The sequence below is a fragment of the Capra hircus genome, chromosome 9, assembly GCF_001704415.2.
Source record: "Capra hircus breed San Clemente chromosome 9, ASM170441v1, whole genome shotgun sequence".
Lineage (NCBI taxonomy): Eukaryota > Metazoa > Chordata > Mammalia > Artiodactyla > Bovidae > Capra > Capra hircus.
The window spans coordinates 61,135,129-61,159,042 of NC_030816.1; the positions used below are offsets into that span (position 1 = coordinate 61,135,129).

At 39.5% G+C, this 23,914-nt stretch overlaps 1 protein-coding gene across 3 annotated transcripts in view; it reads left to right on the forward strand.

Moving 5' to 3' along the window:
- Nucleotides 1-23,914, forward strand: part of PDE7B (phosphodiesterase 7B) — a 360,318-nt gene that overhangs the window by 179,952 nt on the left and 156,452 nt on the right. Inside the window, exon 1 of one of the 3 annotated variants that reach the window (XM_005684793.3) lies at nucleotides 16,751-19,216. The exons of the other annotated variants lie outside the window; for them this stretch is intronic. Within the exon in view, the coding sequence (XP_005684850.1) occupies nucleotides 18,979-19,216 (238 nt within the window). The 5' untranslated portion in view covers nucleotides 16,751-18,978. Of the gene's footprint in view, nucleotides 1-16,750; nucleotides 19,217-23,914 lie in introns of those variants that run through there. 3 annotated transcript variants of the gene reach the window in all.

Consider the following 23,914-nt stretch of genomic DNA (forward strand, 5'->3'; position numbering starts at 1 on the left):
AGCATTATGTCCAACCTGACTAAATGTGATCAACTCCTCAGCATTACAAACAACCCTGATCCCAACCCAGTCAAGAAAAAAGGATACAGCATGCTTGGAGCTGGTGCATGGGGATGACCCAGAGAGATGTTATGGGGAGGGAGGTGGGAGGGGGGTTCATGTTTGGGAACGCATGTAAGAATTAAAGATTTTAAAATTTAAAAAATAAATTAAAAAAAAAAAAGAAAAAGAAAAAGGAGGCCAACAGTGGCATGTAATCTGGATCACCATGCCATTTAGAGTCAAATGAAAACCTCTGAGGGCTTCCCAGGTGGCTCAGGGGTAAAGAATCCACCTGCCAATGCAGGAGACGGGTTTAATCCCTGGGTCGGGAAGATCCACTCCTGTATTCTTGCCTGGATAATTCCATGGGCAGAGGAGCCTGGTGGGCTACAGTGCAGGGGGTCACAAAGGATCAGACATGACTGAGCATACACATATGAAAAACTTTGAACACTCTAAGTAACAAAAAGAACATGGTACCTCCTCATTTAAGTAACTCAAAACGAAACAATAAAGGAATCTTCATCACTTAAAGAAGTCTAACAAAGTTCTGATGATTCTTAAGATATTTATTTCCATACTTTAAAAATGTATGTATCAAAAAATCCAAGTATTTATTATAAGAAAATTTTAGTGTCCATGCTTTGTTGACCCCCTAAATATGGACTTAGCCTTTGCATTAGCTATCTTTGTGCCCAAGGGTAGACACATGGGTTCCCCCTCCCCACAAAAGGCCCAGAATTGTCTCATGGTCACCCATTTTACAAAAACATAGTCTCTGCTTATATCCACTTGATGAAGTCAGTATGCATACTACTAAATAGATTTTTAAAAATACAATCCTGGAAATAAATACTACCAGAAATGCAAAGTATTGTTCTTAAAATTGATCTGCTTCTGAGGTTAATAAATGACTCTCTGAGAATAAACTGTTCAACCCTGTAAAATGAATAAAGTGAAGGACATTCCAGGACTCTGTAGCCAAAGTTATTCTGGTAAATTGCAGGGTGCCTTGAGAGAAGTTGCATTGTTTCATACGATGAAGAAATTAATTCCCAGAAAACAAATTTTTTTAATTTCACAAAGAGTGAAATAAGTGACAGAGAAGTCAAATATTTAGTATAGCTTTAAAAGATGAAGAAAAGGAAAATCTCTCAAACTGTAAAACTACACCTATCAAATATGCTTTTTTCTCATTGTACCCCCAATATACTCATGGTTTAAAATATTTTGTCTATGAAACTGTATTAACTTGGCAATGATTATTTTGTTTTTCTTTTTCCCTCTTTTTTAACAATTAGATCTTGTGCTCATTAAGGTGCTAACATTTTTATGTCAACTAAGAATTTGAAATTTTTGACAATTGGCATAAGGCAATTTATTTTATAAATATATCAATTTATCAAAGCTAAATATTTTGTTTCTACTAAAAACATACATATATTTTTATAAGTGTATATATCTATATATTAAGCCATTTACTGTATTGAAATATGTCTGGTAATATAATATAGCTTTTAAATATATAGCAAAAAATAACTTGCTGACCATAATTTCCTATCATATCATCTCTCTGAGGCATAAAACTGCACTGAACTCAATCTTCTCCTTTTACAGAGGAAAATAAGTCCTAGAGTGATTACTGCCTTCTCCAAGATCAAACAACCATTCAAAATGGAATTTTCTTTTGTCCGTAACACTTTAGGAACAAATCCCATCTACTTTCTATGTTCTCTGAAAAAGATCTTATTTTAAAAGAAGAGATTCATAAGAAAATTGTTTCTATCAAATGACTGTCTCTCAGATCACCTCTTCTCTCCACTGTCCATAACTATTCCAGGAATAACTATTTGCTCCATAATATACCTTCCCTTGTACCTGTACCTTCCTCCGTTTTACCATTGCATTTTAACAATCATGCCTGCTTTGGTCTGCCACCTCCTCTGGGATTACGGGCTTTTTGGTCTCTTTATCTTCAGCACTTACCGTACTTAGTTTATGTTGATTTGGGATGGAAGCAGTTGGACTGAACAGGACACAGTGTTCAAAACAAATATGCCAATATTTCCCAAATTAACATGTAAGGACTGATTTTTCCCCCTAGACTCTATACTCAAACTATCTACTTGCCATCTACTAGGGTATCTGAAAGGCATCCCAAACTCCCAATATCCACCTAAGTGCTTGATTAGCATCACATCTAAATATGTTTCTTCCCATCCCAGCCATTAACTAGGATACTAGAACTCAGCTGCCGTCTTTCCCTCATATGCCAATCCATAGGTATATTCTCGAGACCTGCTTCCAAAATCTTTCCTAAAACTTTATTTTTCCTCTGGGCTCACCCTAGCCAAGCCATTGCTCTTTCTTTCTTGAATTTTACTAGCCTGCTTGCTAATTTCTGCTTCTACTCTTGCTCCTATAAAATCCCTTCTCAGCAGAACTACTACTGTGATCTTATTAAAACTATGTGAGATCACACCACTCTTCTGAAAAACTTCTGATAGTTTATCATCACACCTGGAATGACATCCAAGATCATCTCTAGTCAGTTACACAGCCTAACATGGTCTGCTCAGAATCTCATCACACACAACCCTCTCCCTCACTCACTGAATCCCTGCCATCTGCTCTTCGTTTCTCAGACACAGCCAGCTAGTTCTTGCTTTAAAAGGGTCTTTCCCTCAGTTGTTCCTCTACCTCAAATCTTCTTCCCTAGAACTTTGGCCGGCTTTTCCTTGCCATTAATTTTCAGCCTGATTATCACTTAGTTCAAGAGGCCTCTCCCAATCATACAATGAAAATCCCTTTTCAAAAAAAAAAAAGAAAAGAAAATCCCTTTTCAGCCACTATTAATCAATTAATTTTGTTTATAATATCTCTGATAATGACCGAGGACTGTCTTGTTAATGTATTTGTGTGCGTGTTTCTGGCTTTCACTGGAATGTAAAGTCTGACTTGTTCAAAGCTTTGCTTCCTGCCTGGCTCATAAAAGGTGTTTCATGAGCGTTTGTTGCGCAGTGCTGTTCATTTCATCTTCCTGCCTTGGCTACTGACAAGGTGAATGAAGCCCTGTGCTTCAGAGTCTCCCTGAAAAAGAGTTGTCATGTAGGGTCAAGAGATCTCTTGTCTTTTCCATCCGTGAGCGCCTACTCAATGTTTCTGTAATGACTGGTTGTTAATGTGTAGTAACCTTTTGTCCCCAGCAGTTGCATCCTTTGGGCCCTGACGTTGATTTTCCTCATCTTGGCGCCTGAAGAGCCAGAGTGATCTCTTTTGTCCCATTGCCCTGGCCATGTGCAGTGATACCCGCAGTGCAGGAGGTGGAAGGCACCGCTCTTCAGGTATCAGAAGGGGTGACCTCCCTGCCTGGCCCCAGCAGCGTGGTGGGGGCTGAGTGCCAAGCCTGTATGTGTGGCGCACGCAACGTCCTGACTCTTCCCCAGAGTTGGCCTGGGGCTTTGGATGGGTAGTGACTGAGCTCCTAGGATCAGATTTACTTGTCCCACTAGGGAGCACTGGTAGAGAGGGTGGGAGAGACTGCAAAGTACTATGTCTGTGGAGTCTCAGAGATCACAAATGGAAACCAAAAAGAGAAAGAAAGAGACTGAGAGAAACAGGATGGTCTCCAAAAAAAAAAAAAAAAATCAGCTCACTCACCCATTTTACCCCACTGCCCCATGAAACCAGCTATTTGCTAATACGGTCCTACACTGGCTGAGTTTCCATAAGGCCACTGTGACACTCGAGCTTTTTTGTCAAATTATAGAGCTGCTTTTAGATACCTATGAGGCCATTCAGGGGTGAATGGTCATTCATTCATTGAACAGATATCTGCACACCTGATGAACAGTCTGCTCTGATCAGTGGTATGGCAGTGACATCACTCTTGGTCCGGGTTCATCTCTCAGTGCAGAAGATCCCAGAACGGCAGGATGTTGCCAGGTCTGACATACTCAGAGGTAGTCTACAAGCCCCAACAAGAGCTGAGCAAGCAGAACCCTAAAGAAAGGTTGATGCTTAGATCTTGTCTAAACCTTTGATGTGAGACTGAAGCCCAAATCTTCTGAGTTGTCCCCTGGTCCCACACCACACTAATCTCACCAACAGTCCTTCTCCAGTCTTCAATGGAGGGGCTGAGGAATGGACAGTTCAGAGTGGTTCTATAATTACAGCTCCCCAAGTTCCTTGAACAGAGCACCTTTCCTTCACCATCCTAATCCCCTGATGGTGAAGAAAGCCATTCTCTTACTTTCTTTTGACGTGGTCATTTCTGCAATCTTCTCCAAGAACTGCAAAAGTCATTTCACACTCTCATAAGAAACCTTTGATTTTTCTAATTATAGGAACCATCTCATGGCAAAAGTAAATAAATGGTCTTTTTGAAGTTGCTTTACCTTTTTCAGACCACAAGGATATTATTTAGAAAATTGGTGAGAAACTTTAATGCCTTCAATGATGTTCATAAGTCCTGAAGAGGTGATGGCGTTTCCCAGAGTGCTTTTAATTACCAGCCAGGAGTGTGTTTCTTGGCCTTCCCTTGTAGCTCAGTCGATAAAGAATCTGCCTGCGGTGCAGGAGACTGGGGTTCGATTACTGAATCCAGATATTCCCCTGGAGAAGGAAATGGCAACCCACTCCAGTATTCTTGCCTGGAGAATCACAGGAACAGAGGAGTCTGGCAGGCTACAGTCCATGGGGTTGTAAGAGTCAGACACGACTTAGCGACTAAACCACCAGTGTGCTCCTTGCAATGTCCTGAGGGACTGATTTACAGATGACAGTGTCTTACCAAGAAAGATTTGATACTTCAGCAACTTACATCCTTTGATGAAAAGTGAGGAAATAAAGACTTTTAAGACAATTATTCTCTAGGAATAATTACATTGCAATGGGTTTCTAGAGAGTTAAAGAGAAACTGGTTCAGTACTCAGTGTCTATGCCTGTTTATTTAGACCACACTAGTACTCGGTGTCAATGGCTATCTATTTAGAACACACTAGAAAAACTTAATTTTATGTTGTGTACAACTGGATCTGGAGAACCTTTCAGATCATCTGAAACTCATGAGGAAGAGATGGGAACAGCCCAGTATTGAACAGAAGGGCCCAGCAGCTGATGTTCTCCAGGGTCCTGGAGTAACCTTTATGATTATTGACAGTGAAAAGCCATACTTTTTCTTCTTTTCTCTGTAGTTTCTTTTTTGTCTTTGCCTTCTTTTCTACCATCTCCTTGACCACTCCATACCCTTTGTTTTTGCTTACTTTTACCTCTTTTTTGCAAACATTTTTATGAAGTATATAATTTATAATGTGTTCGTTTCAGACGTGCAGCAAAATTATTCAGTTATATATATACGTTATATATATATATATTCTTAAATTCCTTTCCATTATAGGTTATTACAAGATATTGAATATAGTACCCTGTGCTATACAATAGGTCCTGTCGTCTCTCTGTTTGACTTGTAGTCGTATGTATCTGTTAATCCCAAACTCCTAATTTATCCCCGCTACACTTTTACTTCTCCTATCTTTTACCCTCTGTATATTACTTTCTGGCTCTACTGATGGCACACAGGGCTAAGTGGGCTATTGATGCCAGCTCCATGCAAAAGAGAGCAGGTGATTTGGAAAAGATGGTCATAACTGCCTTTTACTGAATGCCTGCTTTGCACCTGGACTTGTTCTACAGACTTTGCACAAATGTTCTCATTTAATCCTCAGTTGTCCCAAGAGTTCAGTCTAATTTTTCCAACACTTTGGTTCTACTGGAGGATAAAAGCTCTTTCAGTTTTTGTTTTGTTTCTGAAAACTCTCTTTCCAAAGATCCTAAAAGAAAAGCTCCCCATACATGCCAACTAGAAGAAAATAGATGTCAGAGGTACATTTGACCCATAGGTTAAAGATAAGAAACAACTGTGTATGTCCTCTAAGGAATTTCAAGTAGATTTCTATAACCAGTCTTTTGTTTGCACATTTGTGCTCTTATGGGGAAATGTGACTTTACCAAGCATGTTAGTGGGGAAAAGTTCTAACCCTTCAATAATTTCAAGAAAACCAGCATATGGTTTAGGTCAAAAAGAGTACTTGGATTTTGCAACACCAAGTATCCCTTCTGAGGTTACCCAAAATGCTGTGGCTATCCCCCACCGAACTTTCTTCTTATTTTTACCACAGACATAATAGTGCTATTTCATCATTCATTGTGATCTTGACTGCTTGAGAGGTTCTCTAAGGAAGCTATCAAAGAAATGAGTATCTGCACTCTTAATGTAATATTGCCAAAATGAAATACAGAATTTATATGCATGATGGACATAAAGAAAAACTTTAAATAAAACAAGGCATAAATTATAATTGATGTAAGGACAGATGTATAGATGGATAAATGGAATGGTTGGGATTAATTGGGTTTGGTCAGGCAAAGATTTAGAGTATTTCATGTTATTTCAAATAAGTGAATTAATTTATTAATAAATTATTACTGGGGACAGGACTTGGGGAATATCCACAGAAGTTGATGATCTGAAAGTCAGAATGATTTGCCCCAGGCTTTGAACTTTTCCCTCCTTAGGGACATTTCTGAAGAGCCAAGCCCTTCTGTCACTTTGTAACACCTTATAAAGAAGGTGTTATATAAAGGTGTTGTGAAATTTATAGGTTTACATTTCCCTAGTAGAAGGACTGTGGATATAAACGACGAGGTAACCAAATTTACCATGTGGAAGTAAAGCCAAGAAAAGGAGCTAAGGCAGAAAACAGAAACTGCCTGGCCCACTGGAAATGTAGCTGTCATCAACTTCATCTCCAATCTATTACCCCAGGTCAGAAATCAGCTGAAGACCAGATTTGGATTTCCCTACATGTATTGTACATATAAAAACTGACCCAAGTCATTTCCTTAACACTCGGAAACACTTAAGAATCTCTTTTTCCCATTTCTGGCCAAGCTGTTTAGAAAACCCAGATGCAGCTGGCACTGTGATACTGAAAGCAGCCTTGCTAAATGGCTCCAAAAGGAAAATGTCCCTCTAATGTCTTGGGGAAATCGACTCATCTCCATTCACCAATTCTACATCATTGTTCCCTGGTTTTTCAGATTGAAGATTTAGGTCAGAGACAGCAGAGTTGCTGCTGCAATTATGATTAAATCACACAGAAACTACTCTGATCATCTTTCATCGCTACCCTGAAGAGTTCCAGTGTGTGGCAATGACAATCACACAGAATGGTAGAGGTAACTCAAGTCAGTTTTCATAAGGAATGAAGTTATTTTTGGAGTGTAGTGTCTGGCTTGAGGAAACCATCCATTAATGAAGGGAGACCAGATGTTCACCTAATTAAAAAAAAAAATGTCTATGTGTGCCATTTTCATTCTCTGCAATCATACTGAGACAGGAAGACCTTCAGCACTTTCTGGATGAAGGTTGTGGCAAAAATCTCCAGTCCAACCTGGTAGCCACAGTCATGACTACAGTGGGATAGAATATGGCTTAAAGGACACAGGATATAATCCTACCAGGAAGAAAAAAATATAGAAACAGGTGCTGGAAGTATCATAATTATTCTTTCCTTCTGACTTGCCTTACATAAATGTTCATGATACAGCCACGGATACAGCCATGGATGGTTGCAACATGTTGATCAAACCAAGTTCCTATTGCTTTATAATATACCCAGCCACACAGGAAGTGTAGCACAGTGTTAAGAGAGCCTGCTCTAGAGCCAACCTGCTTTGGTTCAAATCACTCTTCTAAAGCTTGGTAGTATCTGAATCTTGAGCAAATTAATCTCATAGGCAATCATGATTGTACCTACCTTATCTGGGTTCTTGTAAGGATAATATAAGGCATTTCGTATAAAATGTGTAGTGCTGTACTGAGTACATAAGCAGTGAAAAGAACATGCTTAAGCTCAGGTCTGTGAGAATCCAGGGCTTATGCTGTCATTATCGGTATAATTAGAAAATTACCTGCTGTGGATTGAATGTTTGTGTCCTTCCAAAAATCTTATGTTGAAACCCTAATCCCAGTGTGATGAGTAACTGGGTCATGAGAGTGGGGCCCTCATAAATGAGATTATAAGAAAGACTTGAGAGGCATGATCTCTCCACCACATGAAGATGTAGTAAGAAGGCAGTGTTTGCATAAGGAGCCTCACCTGATCCTAACCATGCTGACCCCTGATGATTTCAGCCTTCCAGACTTCAGAACTGTGAGAAATAAATTTCTGTTGTTTCAGCTATCCAGTCTGTCTTCAGCTTGAGCTAAGATGGGATCTAAATGAAATGATTAATTTATCTCTAAAGTCCTTTAAAACTCTGGCATTGCATGATTTGCCTTTCTTGGCCATCTAGGAACAAGAACTTTCCCTAAGCTGCCAAGTCACTAGCAACATGATATCAAGTCACCTGAGAAAAGTGGTGAGAAGATTCTTAAAGTTTTAAAATCATTACAGCTAGACTTTAAAAAAAAAAATCCTATCAGCAAATAAAAAATAATCAACAAAAATATAATTAATCATCCACATTATTTTGACAACATACACACTCTAATATAGTTCATAATTTTTTGTTTTAAATAGATTTCTAGACATTGTCTAAATTGTCAAGGTACAAGGAAATTTTAAGAAAAAATGTTGGTTTTCATCATTATTAATCACAGTCACTAATTGAGACCTGTCTGGTCCATAATTATATTTTAATACTACAATACATCATGCTTTATGATTAGTTGTATATGTGTTTGTTTCTCCACTAAATTTGTAAATAACTTTAAGGACAGGGACTATGGTTTTGTATATAAAGCACTTAGCGTGAGATACTCAATAAATTATTAGCCACTCAGTAAATGCAGAAGGAAGGGAGAAAGGAAGAAAAAAAGGAAGGAAGGGTACATCCCAGGATTTTATGTTATTATACAAACTATGAAACAATGCTCCCTGCATTCTAAGTTGAAAGACAAGCTGGAGCATTAAAGGCCAATAGTGATACAAGTTGTCTTAAAAATAAATAAAATGGATAAGAAGTTCTGTTTTATTTTAAATCAAAGAGGCAGTTGAAGTGGGGCACAAAGACTTCATGAAGAAAATGGGAGTTTTTTGGATGAGATAAGTGGAAAAATCTTTCCCAATAAAGAGAAGAAAAATGTGAGCAATAAATATTAGCTTTCTGATGCTGCTGTAACATATTACCACAAACTTAATGCTTAAAACAAACACAAATGTTTTATCTTACAGTTTTGGAGTTTAGAAGTCTAAAATGAGTCCCATTAGGCCAAAATCAAAGTATCTGCATTCTTTTCTGATGGCTCTAAAGAGAATGCAGTCTTTCCCTTTTCTTTCTTTGAAAGGTTGCCCTCATTCCTTGGCTTGAGGGTTCTTTCTGTCTTCAAAGCTAACACTGGCTAGTTGAATCTTTATCACATCTTATCAGTCTGACACTGCCTCCCTTGTCCACATGTAAGAACCCCTTGTGATTACACTGCATCCATGTAGACAATCCAGAAGAGTCTCCCTATCTTAACATCAGATGACTAGCAACCTTAATTCCTTTTGCTACAGTAATTCCTCTTTGCTATGTAAACTAATTTATTCACAGGTTCTAGGGATTAGGATGTAGACATCTTTGGGAGGTCATTATTCTGCCTACCATACAGATCATTGCGCATCTAGCACGTATGGGAAACAATATGATTCCACAGGAATTTTGAGTGTTAAATGTACGCTTGAGTGAGTTTACAAGGCTCGGTTAGCGTGAGCATGGTTTTGAAATGTTGAATGCCCAACAAAGGGATTTAGACTATTTCTTTAGGTAATAATTCTCTCTGTGTTGTGTTACTACTAATGTCTCCATCACTTTTTATTTGTTGCACATTAGAAAATGATATGCACATTAGGAATATCCTAACTTTTAAAAATAATTAAGACTTCACTTAATTTTTTTGAATGACTAAAGAGAAAGTAAAAAATACATTTTAGAAGTAGCTCAATCAATTTGCTCCTCAAACTTTGAAAGCAAAGAAGTAATAAAACATAAAAAAGTATTTTTAAAAGCCTAGTTGCAGATGGTTCTGGAGTTGACTCCTTATATTCTAATCCAGACACACAGATATAAGAGCAGCAAGATATGTCATGCAAGTCAAAGGTAGGTATTTTTGCCTTACACTCAAAATAGGCAACAGAACGTGAATGTCCCAAACAAAAATGTGTAAGAGGACAAAGAATGCAAGAAGTCTCATGGTCAGAGTGTTGAATGGATTCAGGGAGAAGATCATGGAGGACAGAAAGCAGCAGGTCCCAGCAGCCCAGAGAAGAAAATAGAGCAGAACCCATGATAAACACCTCTTAGAGACAGAAGGATGCGCAATCATTTTAGATACTTTATGAAATAGAGCAAATTTTAGTTAGAATTTAAATGTGGAATGGAAAAGAAGGTTACGAAGAAACTCTTAGAGACTCTTTAGATGGTAAAGATTCCATACATGCATCAGTGTTGCCAATTGTTCTAGTGTGTTAGGCTTTCTTTCCTTGATGGTACTGCTGTTATCTTCTAGCAACACTACGTACCACAAAAGGGAGTGGGGGGTTCAGCTGGATTTCCCATACCATACTACACAGAGAGTGTGTTGTATATTGTTTATATACATTAAATAGTCCCCCCTTTACTTATTTTTTATGACTGCTTTCTGTCAAGCCATTTCCCTGAATACTTTTCTAATTCCTTTTTATTTTTTCTTATTTAAAAAAAATGGTTTTCTTTGTTTGTTTTGGTTGCACCGCATGGCAGCCCTTGCACCATTCAGTGGAAGTGTGGAGTCTTCACCACCAGGCCTCCAGGGAAGCCGCACCTCAACTTTCCTTTTTCCCCTTGATTCTCCAGAGGAGAAGAGGTTCTAAAATTACCTTTAAAATTACCGTGATATATATTCACTTTTAATCCATTACCTCCTAGCTTTCCCTTTCTTGTTTCTTAGTTACTCCTGTATATGATAGGAAATATAGGCGTTCATCAAGGTAGAAAGCACTTAGCATTAGAAAGAATCAGAAAAGACAAAGGGAAAAAAATACAACCACCTGTTTTTCCAATTACCCGCAGATGCTTCCATTTATTCTAAGCGTTCTTATTCAGTTAACTGTTCAAATTCTTAATCATATAAATGTGATAGTGTTCCAACTTCATGCTTGTCTTCCAGTTGATTTCACATGCCTCTTGCTTCTGGTATCACTTTCCCATGAACGCTATGTCTGGAGCTGCCTGAACTCCAGGTGATACCTGATAAAGAATACAGCCTGTTGCAGAGTTTATCTTTTCTGTTTTGTTTTATATTTCACTGTGACATTGCAGTACATTTCTCTGAGTCAGCAGCACCGTACGCTACTCACTGGTTATAGCTCCATGAATGCCTACTTTCTTTCCATCTTTGCTTTGTGGAGTCATCTGGTCACCATTCATTCATGCCTGGAGTATTACAGTGAGAAAGATTACCAGACTTCATCTGAAGTCTGCTTTACATAGACCTTTTATAAATCAAATGAAGAAGTACGTCTTGATGAGAATATCCATGATGATGAAGATCAGAGACTCAGAGCCTTGCCTGTATTTCAATCATTCTGAAAATAACAATAGTCTCTGGTGATTCAGTGGTAAAGAATCTGCCTGCCAATGCAGGCAACTCAGGAGACACAAGTTCAGTCCCAGGATCAGGAAGATCCCCGGGAGAAGAAAACAGCAACCTATTTCAGTATTCTTGCCTGGGAAATTTCATGGCTAGAAGAAGCTGGTAGTCTACAGTCCATAGGGTCACAGAGAATCAGGTACAACTGAGACAGCACACACACACAGGACAACAAAATGCTGGAAAGGGGGAAGAGTGGCAAAATTAGGCTTAAGTAGATTTTGCTTGAAATTTCAGAAACAGCCATTTGTCTTTGAAGTTGACTCCATTGTACATATATTCTTTCTCACAGTGGCCCATACTGTTTAGTCAACCTTATTTTTTAAAGTTAATTCATAAGGGAAAAGAAATGTATGAAACAAAATTTAAAAGCCAAGTAGTGATTCAATATCACGAATGCTCCTGGACATAGCCCTTGCTCTTATATTGCAGCTCTGGTTGCTTATTTCCAGTTGAGAGTAGTCATCCTGAGCCACGACTGATTGTTTTCAAAAGTCTTAATACATGTTCCTGTAAAGAAGAGCACTTTTGCTTCATTTTCTTTCATAATTAACATGGAAGAGGCAGAAAATATCTGCCACTTAGTAGGCCTCTCACTTTGCATCCCAGTGTGAACCGCAGACCTTGTCATCCTCACGGAACTTCCTAGAAATGCAGGATCTCAGGCCCCATCCAGACCTGCCCAAACCAAATCTTCATTTTAATAGAATCTCCAAGTGATCTGTGTGCACACTAACATCTGAGAAGAATTGCTGTATAACAGGATCTGAGAGACACCTTTTGGCGTAGATATTTAATGTAATTCATAATCACCAGGAGGTAATACGTGAAAGAGGGAAAAATAAATAATAATTTGAGGAGGCAGTAGGATTATGCTTCATACACATATAGTTGAAACGTCCTTCTTCCAAATTGACTTTGAACTCCATAAACAAAAACATAACTGAATGCCAAAGGGAAAAAAAGTAAATGCTCTTAGAAGGTTTTATTCCTTACCATTTTCTCACTTTCCTTTTATGTTGTTTATACTAATAATATTTCTATATCTTATTAGTGATCTAGTTTATTTTTATTATATTAAGAGGGAAAAAAAAAATCTCACTCGGGCATTTCCCAGCAGGTCTTTGAGGATGTCTGGATAATCTCCCCTCCAGCCTTCTTGAGGTCTTCTTAGTTCTTGAGAGTTCTTAGTCTTAGTTGAGACTTCTTAGTCTTCCCAGTTCTTGAGAGCTTCCAGAATCCATGTATCTCACTTGCAAAAAAGAAGTAAAACATATTTCAGACTTTGTTTAAACCACTTTTGAAACATTCTACTTGGTTTTATGTATTATACCACCTTGAAAAATATTTGTGAATTCAATGGAGATGAGATAGGAGCTATCAAAATTATTAAAATATTTGAGGATTATAGACTCCCAAGAAAAAGACTGGAAGCCCATGTGGTTTGTTTAGAGAAACGAAGCCAGGGGGAGGCCTGAGACACATGTTCATCACCACAGCCTACAACACAAAGCTTTACAGCTCATGAACATCAAACACAACCATTAGTCACTGTGGCCGGAAATTGAAATTCTAATCACAGAAACGGATACAGTATTAACCAGAACACTAAATAACCCTTGGTAAAGATGGCGCAGGCTTACACTCTAGACATGATTCATAACTGTTATCACACCTCCCAAATGCAGTTACAATGAATATTTATCTTACTGAGTTTCTTTTAACACATATTTTGTCATTCATCTATGCTCATTCACATTGCAATCATTTTTCCCACTTCTCCCCACCTTTGTATCATTAAATCTCTGACTCTCTCTCCCCTGGGGCCACTCTCCAATACTCTCTCCAGTACCCTGTCTCTGACTTCCTCTACTCCTGCAAAGCATGAATTTCCAGAGTGGGACCTAATTTAAGGATGGGAAGTTTGACTTTTCAGTTTTTCTTATAGATCTCAGGAAAGTAGAACCAAAATTTCAGTTTAGATAAATTATTAATTATGATTTCCTACAGCTTAAAAATATCATTTAAAAATTTTCAGCACATTATTGCTTATTTAATCTTTATTTAATCTTATTTTATCCTTACAAATAAGATAAAAGGCATGGTGGATAAGGTTGTTATTGGTACCATACCCTTTTGTAAATGGGCTTCCCTGGTGGCTCAAATCGTAAAGAATATGCAGAAGACCTGGGTTCTGTTCCTGGGTTGGGAAGATCCCCTGGAGGAGCACATGGCAACCCACTCCAGTATTCTTGCCTGAGAATCCACATGGACAGGGGAGCCTAGCAAGCTACAGTCCATAGGATCACAAAGAGTTGGACACGACCGAGTGACTAAGCACACATCATTTGTAGATAAATCTCTAAGTTTGAGGCAAAGCTCAGTGGTGAAACTGAAATACAGTTTTGTAACCCTTAAGGCATTAATAGCAGTCTTGAAGGACTTCTTGGATATTTCATCATTATAGTTATTTTTGAAGAAGGTGACACACCTGCAAACATGGAATTATGAAAAGAGTACCACCACTTACAATCTTTGAAATCAGAAATAAGTGTCCCTGGTAGTCCAGTGGTTAAGACTCTGCGCTCCAAGTGCAGGAGGCATGGATTTGGGCCCTGGTTGGGGAGCTAAGATCCTGCATGTGGTGTAGCGTGACAAAAAGAAAAGAAAGAAAGAAGTTCTGAAATCCCAGAAAGATTTCAGCCAGAGGATGCCATGGTCACATAGCAAAACATCAGGTCATGGAGAGAGCAGGGAGGGGAAGCCAGGTAGAGAAAATCAAATCTTCCAGTCATTTTGTTCTCAACCCCTGTATTATTGGACTCTCTTTTTTTTTTTTTTTTTTTTTTTTTTGCAGGTTAACTGTCAGCAACAGGAAACTTAGCATTAGCTAGATATCTGAGAACCAGGATAGAGGTCTGACGATGCCAGCTAAAACCCTGGTTTCTCTCTTTAAATATCCAAAGAAAAGTAATAGAAGACATCGAAATGCACAGTGAAAACTCAAAACGAGGTGGGAAAGGCCAGACAGGTTCCAGTGCCTGAGAAAGGGCCCAGGGGCTGGGAAAGAGATTCTCTCCTCTGCTCTTGCTCTGGCTGCTAATACATATTTGCAGAGTGAATAAGGGAATGATTGGTTGTAGTTTAGAAACCTGTTGTGAAATCACACTATGAATCTGTCAGCTCAGCCTCCTTCTACCTCCCCCGACCTCGCCTCTCCTCATCTTGCCCCGCCCCTCTCCTCCCTTCCCACGTGATGGTGGAAATATGTGCTGCCTTCTATGGTCGGTCTGTAGACCAAGTCCTTTTCCCTACTTGTTGGCATGATTCCTCAAGATTAGTTAAGGCCAAAGTTATTCCATTTCTATGTCTCCTGAAGGACACTGTAAATTGTTAGAGCTTCTTCTACTTAGACTACCTTAAACAAAGTTGAAAGACTTGTTTTTCCTCCTTTGCTCATTGTGAATTGCATTTGAATTGCATTTGTGAAACCCTGGGTGGTCGTGTGTGTGTTTGTGTGTGTGTTTATACATCATATATCCGTATTTGAATGATGGAGAGAAAAGCCCAGGACAAAATGAATAAATTCCCTCAACAGTCTCAAATTTTTCTTCAAATATAGAAACAGGGTGGGAGTTAATAAGTATTTAAAGTACTTGCAAAATACCTTAGTGAGAAGACTTTGATTAACTAAAATGAAGCTTTGAGAATCTAATCTAAAATTGAAATGAATGCGTATTTCTGTTTCTATTTTTTAATGTACATTCTCTAGAATTATTAAAAATATTTAATATTGTTAATATTTTTAAAGTCATGTATAATAAAGGCTTATCAGCCTATCAACTAGAACAGCCATAAATCCACAAGAATTTTACTGAGCCCCCAGCACACTAGAAATTCTTCAAGATGATCCAGGTTCTAAAACATTATGTTTCCAAATCTTTTTTCTTGGTCATATACTTTAGCATTGTGGTTATCAGTTCTTTTCTTTATAGCTGCAAACACACAACAAAGTTTGATATTTTAGGAATCCATTGGAACAAGCTGTTTTGATTTTGTTAATTCTCATGACATTTCTTTCATACAAGAAGAGGACTATGCTACTTTCCTCTTCATGGGAAGTTAGGTTGACTCACATGCTTGAAAAAAAAAGAGCTTATTTTGTAAGTCTATCTTATAATTTCCTGTTTGTAGCATATTAAGTACTGATATTAAGACTTAGAAGAATCCTTACAAGTTACATAGATGAGACCTCTTTGCTCTATAAGTCCTCTGGGCACAGATCCTTCCCATTAGCCCCTTCTCCCCTTCCCTCGTATAGTAATCGGTGAATGATGTAAGGGGCAAATCATAGGTTTAAAGGCATGCTCTTCTAAAGTAACTATCTGAAAGATAAAAGAGATGCTAGCCTACAAAATAGAACACAGCCACCTTTTACAAGATTTGTGAGGGATAGTAGTTTCAGTCCAAGTGCTAGCATCTCATCAGTTTGTCCCAATCTCTTGAACCTGTAGTTGAGCCAAAACTCTCCTGAGCCAAGCTTTCTCGCAAGATTTCCTGTACTTCCTGTTTCTATGTGAGCCAGAAATACCATGAGAATGACCTTCCTTGTGGTATTTCTGCACTTCTACCGTGGAATGGAGATAATCCCATATTGGGGAGAATTTTTGTTTTAAATTGTACAGTATTTTTAATTTCCAAATATTCTAATGAAGAAGATTCCTCTTCGAGGATGAAAACTTGAGATGACATTTTCCTGGCCTTAATTTATTTTGACTATGAAGTGTTCATGTTCAATGATTCAACATTTTGTAACTTCTCTAAGGTATTTTTACATGGAAATATGTAAAATTATATAGAGAATACAGTGGAAACCTATATCCTAGGATTTTTTTAAAAAGTCATTCTGAAAGGAATATGCAGTGAAGAGTTATATTCTTAATACATTAGTGTATGTAACATATTATATCATATATTTGTTTTCTTTGTTCTTAACCCCTTTGTTCCAAGGGTCAGGATATCCTGATGCTAAGTACTATTACAAAATAACTGAACAAAAATAAAAATAGTCAAACACTTAGGAAACTCTTCGGTTGTTATGTCAAGGAAGTTTGTGACTGAGGAGTGAGTATAAGACACTATTCAGGAAATATGCTAATAGAGGACAGCAGCATACATGTGCTTATTAAATAAAATTGTCTCAATTCTAGAGAGCTTGAATGCCCCCAACCTGATGGAAGGGTAAGATAAGAACTGGGAGGGCTGTCAAAAGTGGTAGAACTGTCAGACTGAGCCTTAAATCCCTTCATCTCTTAACAAAGAAGGAAGTTAAAAAAGGCACATCTTTCTCATAAGTGGGTCATTGATTCCTAATTGGGTTGTATGAATATCTGGTTGTTACAGGAAGAGCTGCTTGATCAATGTTTTAATCATGAAACTCACAAGCAGCAGTGTCCTAAATGTGTTTTATTGTTATTTCTTGTCCTTAAAGATGTTGACCCTTCTTCACCCATTACGAAAGCTTTGCCAGTGTACTTTTCCATCCAGAAAAAAGAAAAGCCACTTAATTCACTGTAGAAAACTAAACTTCTCACCCATGGGTTTAGAGGAATAATCATAATAGCAATAACAACATGACAGTAGCTTTTGCTAGTTTCAACTTTTAAAACATGAGGTGAGGGAGATGAAAATAGTACACACCCTACAATGGTCCTTATCCTCTCCCCTAAAGAAACAGCAAATGACTATGTGATAAAACAGCCCCAAAAGGAAAGCAGAACAGGAGCAACAGATTGTACATCAACAAAATAAAATGCCAAGCAAAATAAAGCCCTTTGCAATGCTGAGACATGAAAAGGAAAGATGGGATTGTTACAATGACCTCCCCAAGAAAATAGGAGTTAGCCACGTGAATGTCCAAGTTCAAATTGCTCCTACCAACCCAATTTGCTGGCAAAATACCACCTCACTTTCATTTGTGTCAGGGCTTTTCACACTAGCTCCAGGGGACAACCCCTCTGCTGTGCGAGTTCTCACTTCTAGGCTGAGCGCCTCCATCTCTGAACCTCAGGATCCAAGACAGGCGGCCCCTGATTGTCCTCAGCTCAACCACTGTCAGGTCGGGGGGGTACCAATTTGTGGCCCAAATGTCATGTCCCCAGCACTCTATCTCTGGAAAGTGAATCTTCAACACTTTCTTTTTGCTGTCATTTATGTCTCCAATGAATCTGCTTTAAAATTATTATTCCATCCCAAATAATGTGTCCAGGCTTTGCAACCTCACTGCACGTTTGCATGAGGATCTGGATGCTTCCCCAAGTCACTTCTTTCAAAGTTAGCTCTGGAGTGTGATTCACTGTTATTTCCCTTCCAGCCGAAGGGCAGCTGAGGTTACAAAGGGATTGGACTAGTAGTCCAAAATTCAGTTAAGTTTGCTGAGAACCAAGTGACAGCGGAGAGGGAGAGTTATGGAGGAGGGGAGTGTGTGAACTGTGGTCCTGGGGAGCAACCCAAGACCTTTCGAATAACCCCAGCTCAGTGCAGACTGTGGTGGACTGGCAAGGTGGCCCCCAGCCAGACCTTCCAGAAAGGAGCAGCTGCGAATCGGTCCTGCCAGTGCTCAGCCTCCCCTGTTTTCTCCTTGAGGGCTGGAGCTGCGGAAACTTCTAGGTTTCCTGCACTAAGAGGGTGACTCCTTACCTGACACCTTCAGGTAACTGGCCTCTGGAGTACCCCTCTGAGAGGCTGGCAAAGGGGAGCCCCCCACCTCTTGGCATGAAGTCCTTAAGGGCTAAACAAGCTACTTGAGAAACTTTGACAAGCACCAAAAGAAAACTGAGAACAAATAAATCGGAAGAAGATAAAAAGCAAAGGCTAAAACCTCAATGGCTTTTTTTCCCCCCTCTGCTGTCGTTCCAGCTGTAGCCTGGGATTAATTAAGTGCTGCGAAGTCAGTGCCTGAGAGAGAAGGGGGGGAAAAATGCTTTCTCTCTCTAAGGAAGGAGGACAGGAACCGTTCTCACCAGTGAGAAACCTTGGGAAGTGAGTCGCTCTCGTCGTCAGTGTTTGTGGAGGGACTGGAAGGACAGGGGGGCTGTGCCAGGCTGGAGGAGGCTTGCCTTTCCGAAGCTGGAGAGGATTTTCCGGGGCTTCGCCTTCCCCTGCCTGGGAAGAATTTCCCCTCTGGTAGCAGCAGCCGCCGCCGCGGCGGCAGCAGCAGCAGCAGCAGCCCGACCTCCTCTTCTGGGGACCAGGGCAGAATGCCTGTGCTCGAGCGCTATTTCCACTCGGCAGAGCTGGGCAGAAGGTGGACGGCCCCAGAAGGTGAGCTGCCCGCCCCCCTGGGCAGCCGGCCGGGGTGCCAGCAGGGGCCGCTGCCCTGGGACTTGCCAGAGATGATCAGGATGGTAAAGCTGGTCTGGAAATCCAAAAGTGAGCTGCAGGCGACCAAACAGAGAGGCATTCTGGAGAATGAAGATGCTCTCCACAGCATTCCAGGTAAACGGACTGGGAGGTGTGAGAGGTACCAGGGCCAAGTCTGAGGACTTTCAAGTCCCTTCCTTGGAGAGCCCAAGATATAAAAATGGGGAAAGGAAGGCAGGGAAACTGTACAGCATAAGGCCCGAGGGCTGTGATTAATGAATGTTTGCTCTTTTATTGAAATGCATCTTAAAATTAAGAGTGATGTGGCAGGAGGAGCATGAAGAGTGGAAAGTCAAGAAATCTGGGATCTGGGCTTAAGCTGTCATTTGATTGTCCCGTGGCTTAAGTGAAATTTCCTAAGCTTCAGTCCTGATAAGGAAGGGAAGAAATTGGGCACTTTTTGTCTATCCTGTCTCTACAATTTCTTGTTGATAAGCTAGTTGTCTCTGAGAGAATATTCTTCTTAGGTTGCTTTTTTGTAATGCTTTATGCAAAGTAAAATATATTTCCTCATTTTCTCATGGTTTACAGGCTGTAAACCATGTATTCGTGTTCCCAAGAATGAGTTTGAACTGAACATTTTTTATGTTGTGAGAAACTTGATAAACTGCCTTGCCTCAATTTCCCCTTTTGACAAATGATGATAATACAAATTTCCCCATTGATATTAGGAAAATTCAGCTCACAAATGTGGAAATGATGATTCATAGGAGCTTTGTCACGTTATAAGAATGTGCTGTGTTTGGGACAGTTGAGAAGAACTTTACTATATTTTTAACAGTGGGGACCACGCCATAAACACATCTAGGGTCCCTTTGGAGGATCCCAAGAGACTCTGATAACACCGTCAACTAAAAATGCAGGGTGTGCTTTTCCTTAGGGAATATGTTGGTAGATATTTGGAAAGTGGTGGTTCACTTTAGAAGAACGAATGTGAGCATGTGTTTATGCATTTGAAGTCTTGGCTAGCCTAATGCGTGGAATCCTGACATGCCATTGGTGGTGAGAGATGGGGAACTAGATGGAAAAGCTATACCGAAAATTACCTCTTCTTCTCATGGAAAGAGACTAGGAAATCAAAACTCAGCTAATTTTGTTTTTAATCATTTATGCAGAAACTTTTTAAACTTGCCTAATTATTTAAAGAGAACATTATTAAAAAATAATGTTCTGGGCAAGAGGAAAACAGATTTGAAAGGAATTAAAAACAAAAAGTGTTGGTCTCTAGCAAACAATGAATACTTAGGAAAGAGAAGGAAACCCATGAGACTGAGGTTTATGTGGCATTTGGGAGATGGATGCCCAAGGAAATGGGTCTTGGTCAGAAAAAATGAGGTAATGCTAAAGCCATCCCATATTTCATGTGAGTTCAAGAAAAATGGAAAAACCCACCTGGGCAGAAAACTTAACTATGACACTTCAACTTTAACCACTCTTGGTTTGTTTCAGTCTAGTGAATGATTAAAATGCATATTTCAGATTACAACTTTGGTAAAACTACTTAATCTAACAGATGTTAGTTTGTCTGTAGAGATATGTGTATATTATTATTTATATTATGTGCTAGTGGGCATCTAATTCCTGAAAAAGCAATACTATAGAGAGAAAACAAAGCGTTACAATTTTTTATCACTTAAAGTTACATTTTTCTGAATGTTGTGAAGTTGAGCTAAATGAGTCTCAGTGTGCCCGCGGGCCCCTAACCTCTCGCTCAGTGGAATATAGATCAGTGGCCATGCTGGTTCCCAGGGAGGCTGCTCCCTCCTTTGCTGGTACCCTTGTCCTGCTCGCCAGGAAGCAAGATGTAATTCAGCACCTCCCCAAAGGCTGCCTGTTTGCCTTCTCTTCTTCCTTCCCTGCCACCCCAGCCTCAAGGAGACGATGGACTCACAGTTTCTGATATGGACAAAAAGCCATTTTTCATCCGTATATGCAGCATGAGTCCATATGATGAGGCCCCAAAGGCGAGTTGCTTCACTTTCCAAAATGTCTCATTCGTTCTCTCATCTTGTTGCTGAGGCTGTGTTTCCTCCTCTCATCGAGTGCTCTGTACCATTCTCACCCTACCAGCTGATGGTGAGGGACTCAAGAGCGTGTGTAGATTATTTCCAAAAGCCTGGCATCTTTCTATTTTTAGAAGGACTTGGTTTAAACTGGCTCCAGGTTGTGTACAGGGTTTAAGTAGAAGGTTCTTCAAAAAACACCAAGGCAACCTCATGCTCTCTTGCTCTCCCTCTCTGTCTCTCTCAGATCTGACCCTAGCCTCAGAATCTTCAGACAATTTAGAAATACTTTGACAAAATGGAATCATCTCTGTTCCTCCACAGAAATTGCCCCTGAGACTTACTTTATGCTTGGAATGTCTTTTTGACATAGGCAACTGAAATTTTTCATTAAACCTACAAAATCCAGCTCACACCTCTCTTTCTTTGCAGAGGCTTTTCTGCTCTCCGCCCCCCACCCCTAAATCTTCCCCCACAGGCACATATTCCCTCTCTTTCACTCTCTTTACCTGTAAGGACTTCACATATTGCATTTCTAGTACACAACGTTGGCCATGCTCGTAACAAAAAACAGGAAAATTAAATACCATAACATTCTATGTGTATTTCAACTGCGTGTGATAACAGATAAATAAGTTTACATTTCTAAAAACCATGAAACTGCAGGAATTCTGAAGAGAATCAACAGTGTAGAGAACTTTAGAGACTGAAGTCACTGTTTCTTAGTAAGCTGAATTTAACAGTAAAAGTTCTGGCTTTTCTTTTCCTTAGTGAAGGACATCATTATTTGTCCTCATACTTCTTAGTCAAGACTGGAACTTTGTTTCAGAAGTGAAATAGAAAACTGCTCTGAGATTTTGCGTAGGTAATAAAGGGAGAAAACAAAAGGATTTGTGGAAAGATAAATGCATGCATACGTTTTCATGAGAAATAGTTAAGATGAAGTACACTGAACTGTGAGTGGTGGAAGACAGAGAGGAACAAGGTCCCCTGAGGAGAGCAAGCAAGTTCTACAGAGGAGGTCATACATGGGAATATCTTTGCTAGAGGCTTGAGAAGACCTCCTGGAGAAGGAAATGGCAACCCACTCCAGTAGTCTTGCCTGGAAAATTCCATGGACAGAGGAACCTTGTAGGCTATAGTCCATGGGGTTGCAAAGAGTCGGACACAACTGAGCAACTTCACCTCAATGCAACTTTTAAAGCAATGGGTTGGATTTTGTTTTTTAAGTCTTTATTAACAGGAAAGGACCAAAGGGTAAATAGCACAGAAGAGCTAATTTTTACTTTTTGAAGTATAATTGCTTTGCTAATGTTTCTGCTATACATCAGGCTGAGTCAACCACATGTGTCCATTTATCCCCTCCATCTTAAGCCTCCGTCCCACCTCCCTCTATGTCATCACAGAGCACTGAGCTGAGCTCTTTGTGCTATTCAGCAACTTCCTACTAGCTATTTTACACAAGGTCATGTATACAAATCAATGCTACTCTCTCATTTGGTCCCACCTCTCCTTCCCACCTACTTCCCTCCACCCTCCAACCCCCATCCCCATGTCCAGAATACTGGTCTTAAAAAAAAAAAAATAGATTGGGGGAGGGAATGGGGGTTGATAGGAGGGAGAGAGAGTCTCAGCTTCACACATCTCGGGGTGTGCTTCTAGGCATGGCCCCAGGAGCTGGACAATTGGCAGAGGTGCTGCTTGCCCCAGAGAGGGACTCTGGAATGTATTGGCATGCTCAGATTTGGAGTTTTATCTCAGTTCCTTAAACTTGTACCCAAGTATTTAATCTTATTAACACTCATCATTTTCCCTTTATGAAGCAAATGAAGGATGCCCTAATTGTCTAGTTAACACAAACGGGACAAACAGTAATTTAGAGACTAAGCAACTTGTCCAGGCTTTCACATTGTGTTAGAATCAGACCATCTCTATCTTCCCAAATCTAGTCCACAAAACTAATGTGATCAGGACACAAGCTGGGTAATTTAAATTTAAACCAAGACATTGTTTTATGGATTATATATTGATGAGCACACATGGGGATTCAGCAGGCAAGATAAACCTTGGTGCAAGCAGAAAAAATAAAATTACCATGCAAAATAAGTCAAAGAATTGTGCCTCCTTTACATTTTTAAACTCATTTTGTGGGCTTCAGGTTTAAGTCAGGGTTCCAGTGCCGGGAAGATTCCCAGGGGGAGATGCCCCATCTATTATGAGTAGAAAATAAGCTTTCAAGCATGGTGGTGAGAGCATGCCCAGAAGAGGGGAGAGGGGAGTGGGGAGAAGTAAGAAGGACAGAGAATAAATAAACGGTTTCTTAAATGCTGTGAGTGCAAATATTATTCTAATTGTGATTCTAGTCAGCAGCTTAAGACTAGACATCCCCTAGCAGGACTTGGTCTTAGTTGAATAAATAATTTGATTTCAGAATTCAACCAAATAACTGCAAGCTCTGCAGCTGTGGAACTTACCTTTCATTTTGATATCTATGGTCTAAATTTTATATTATGTTTTACTTATTCATTAAGCTTGTTTCCATTTCAATAACCTTTGGTTACAGAAATATATAAAACATACACCTCCCTCAAAAAGAAAAAAGCATTCATTTTCCCCGTAGCCATTATAACTTGTCCGGTCTTCAAGGAGAATAAAAATATCAGAAATTTGCTTTATACTGAGCCCTGAAAATAGAATGACTTCAGAAGAGAAAATATCTAAAAACAATTAACTGATTCCAGAAAGTAAAACTCAAATTGACAAAGCAGCT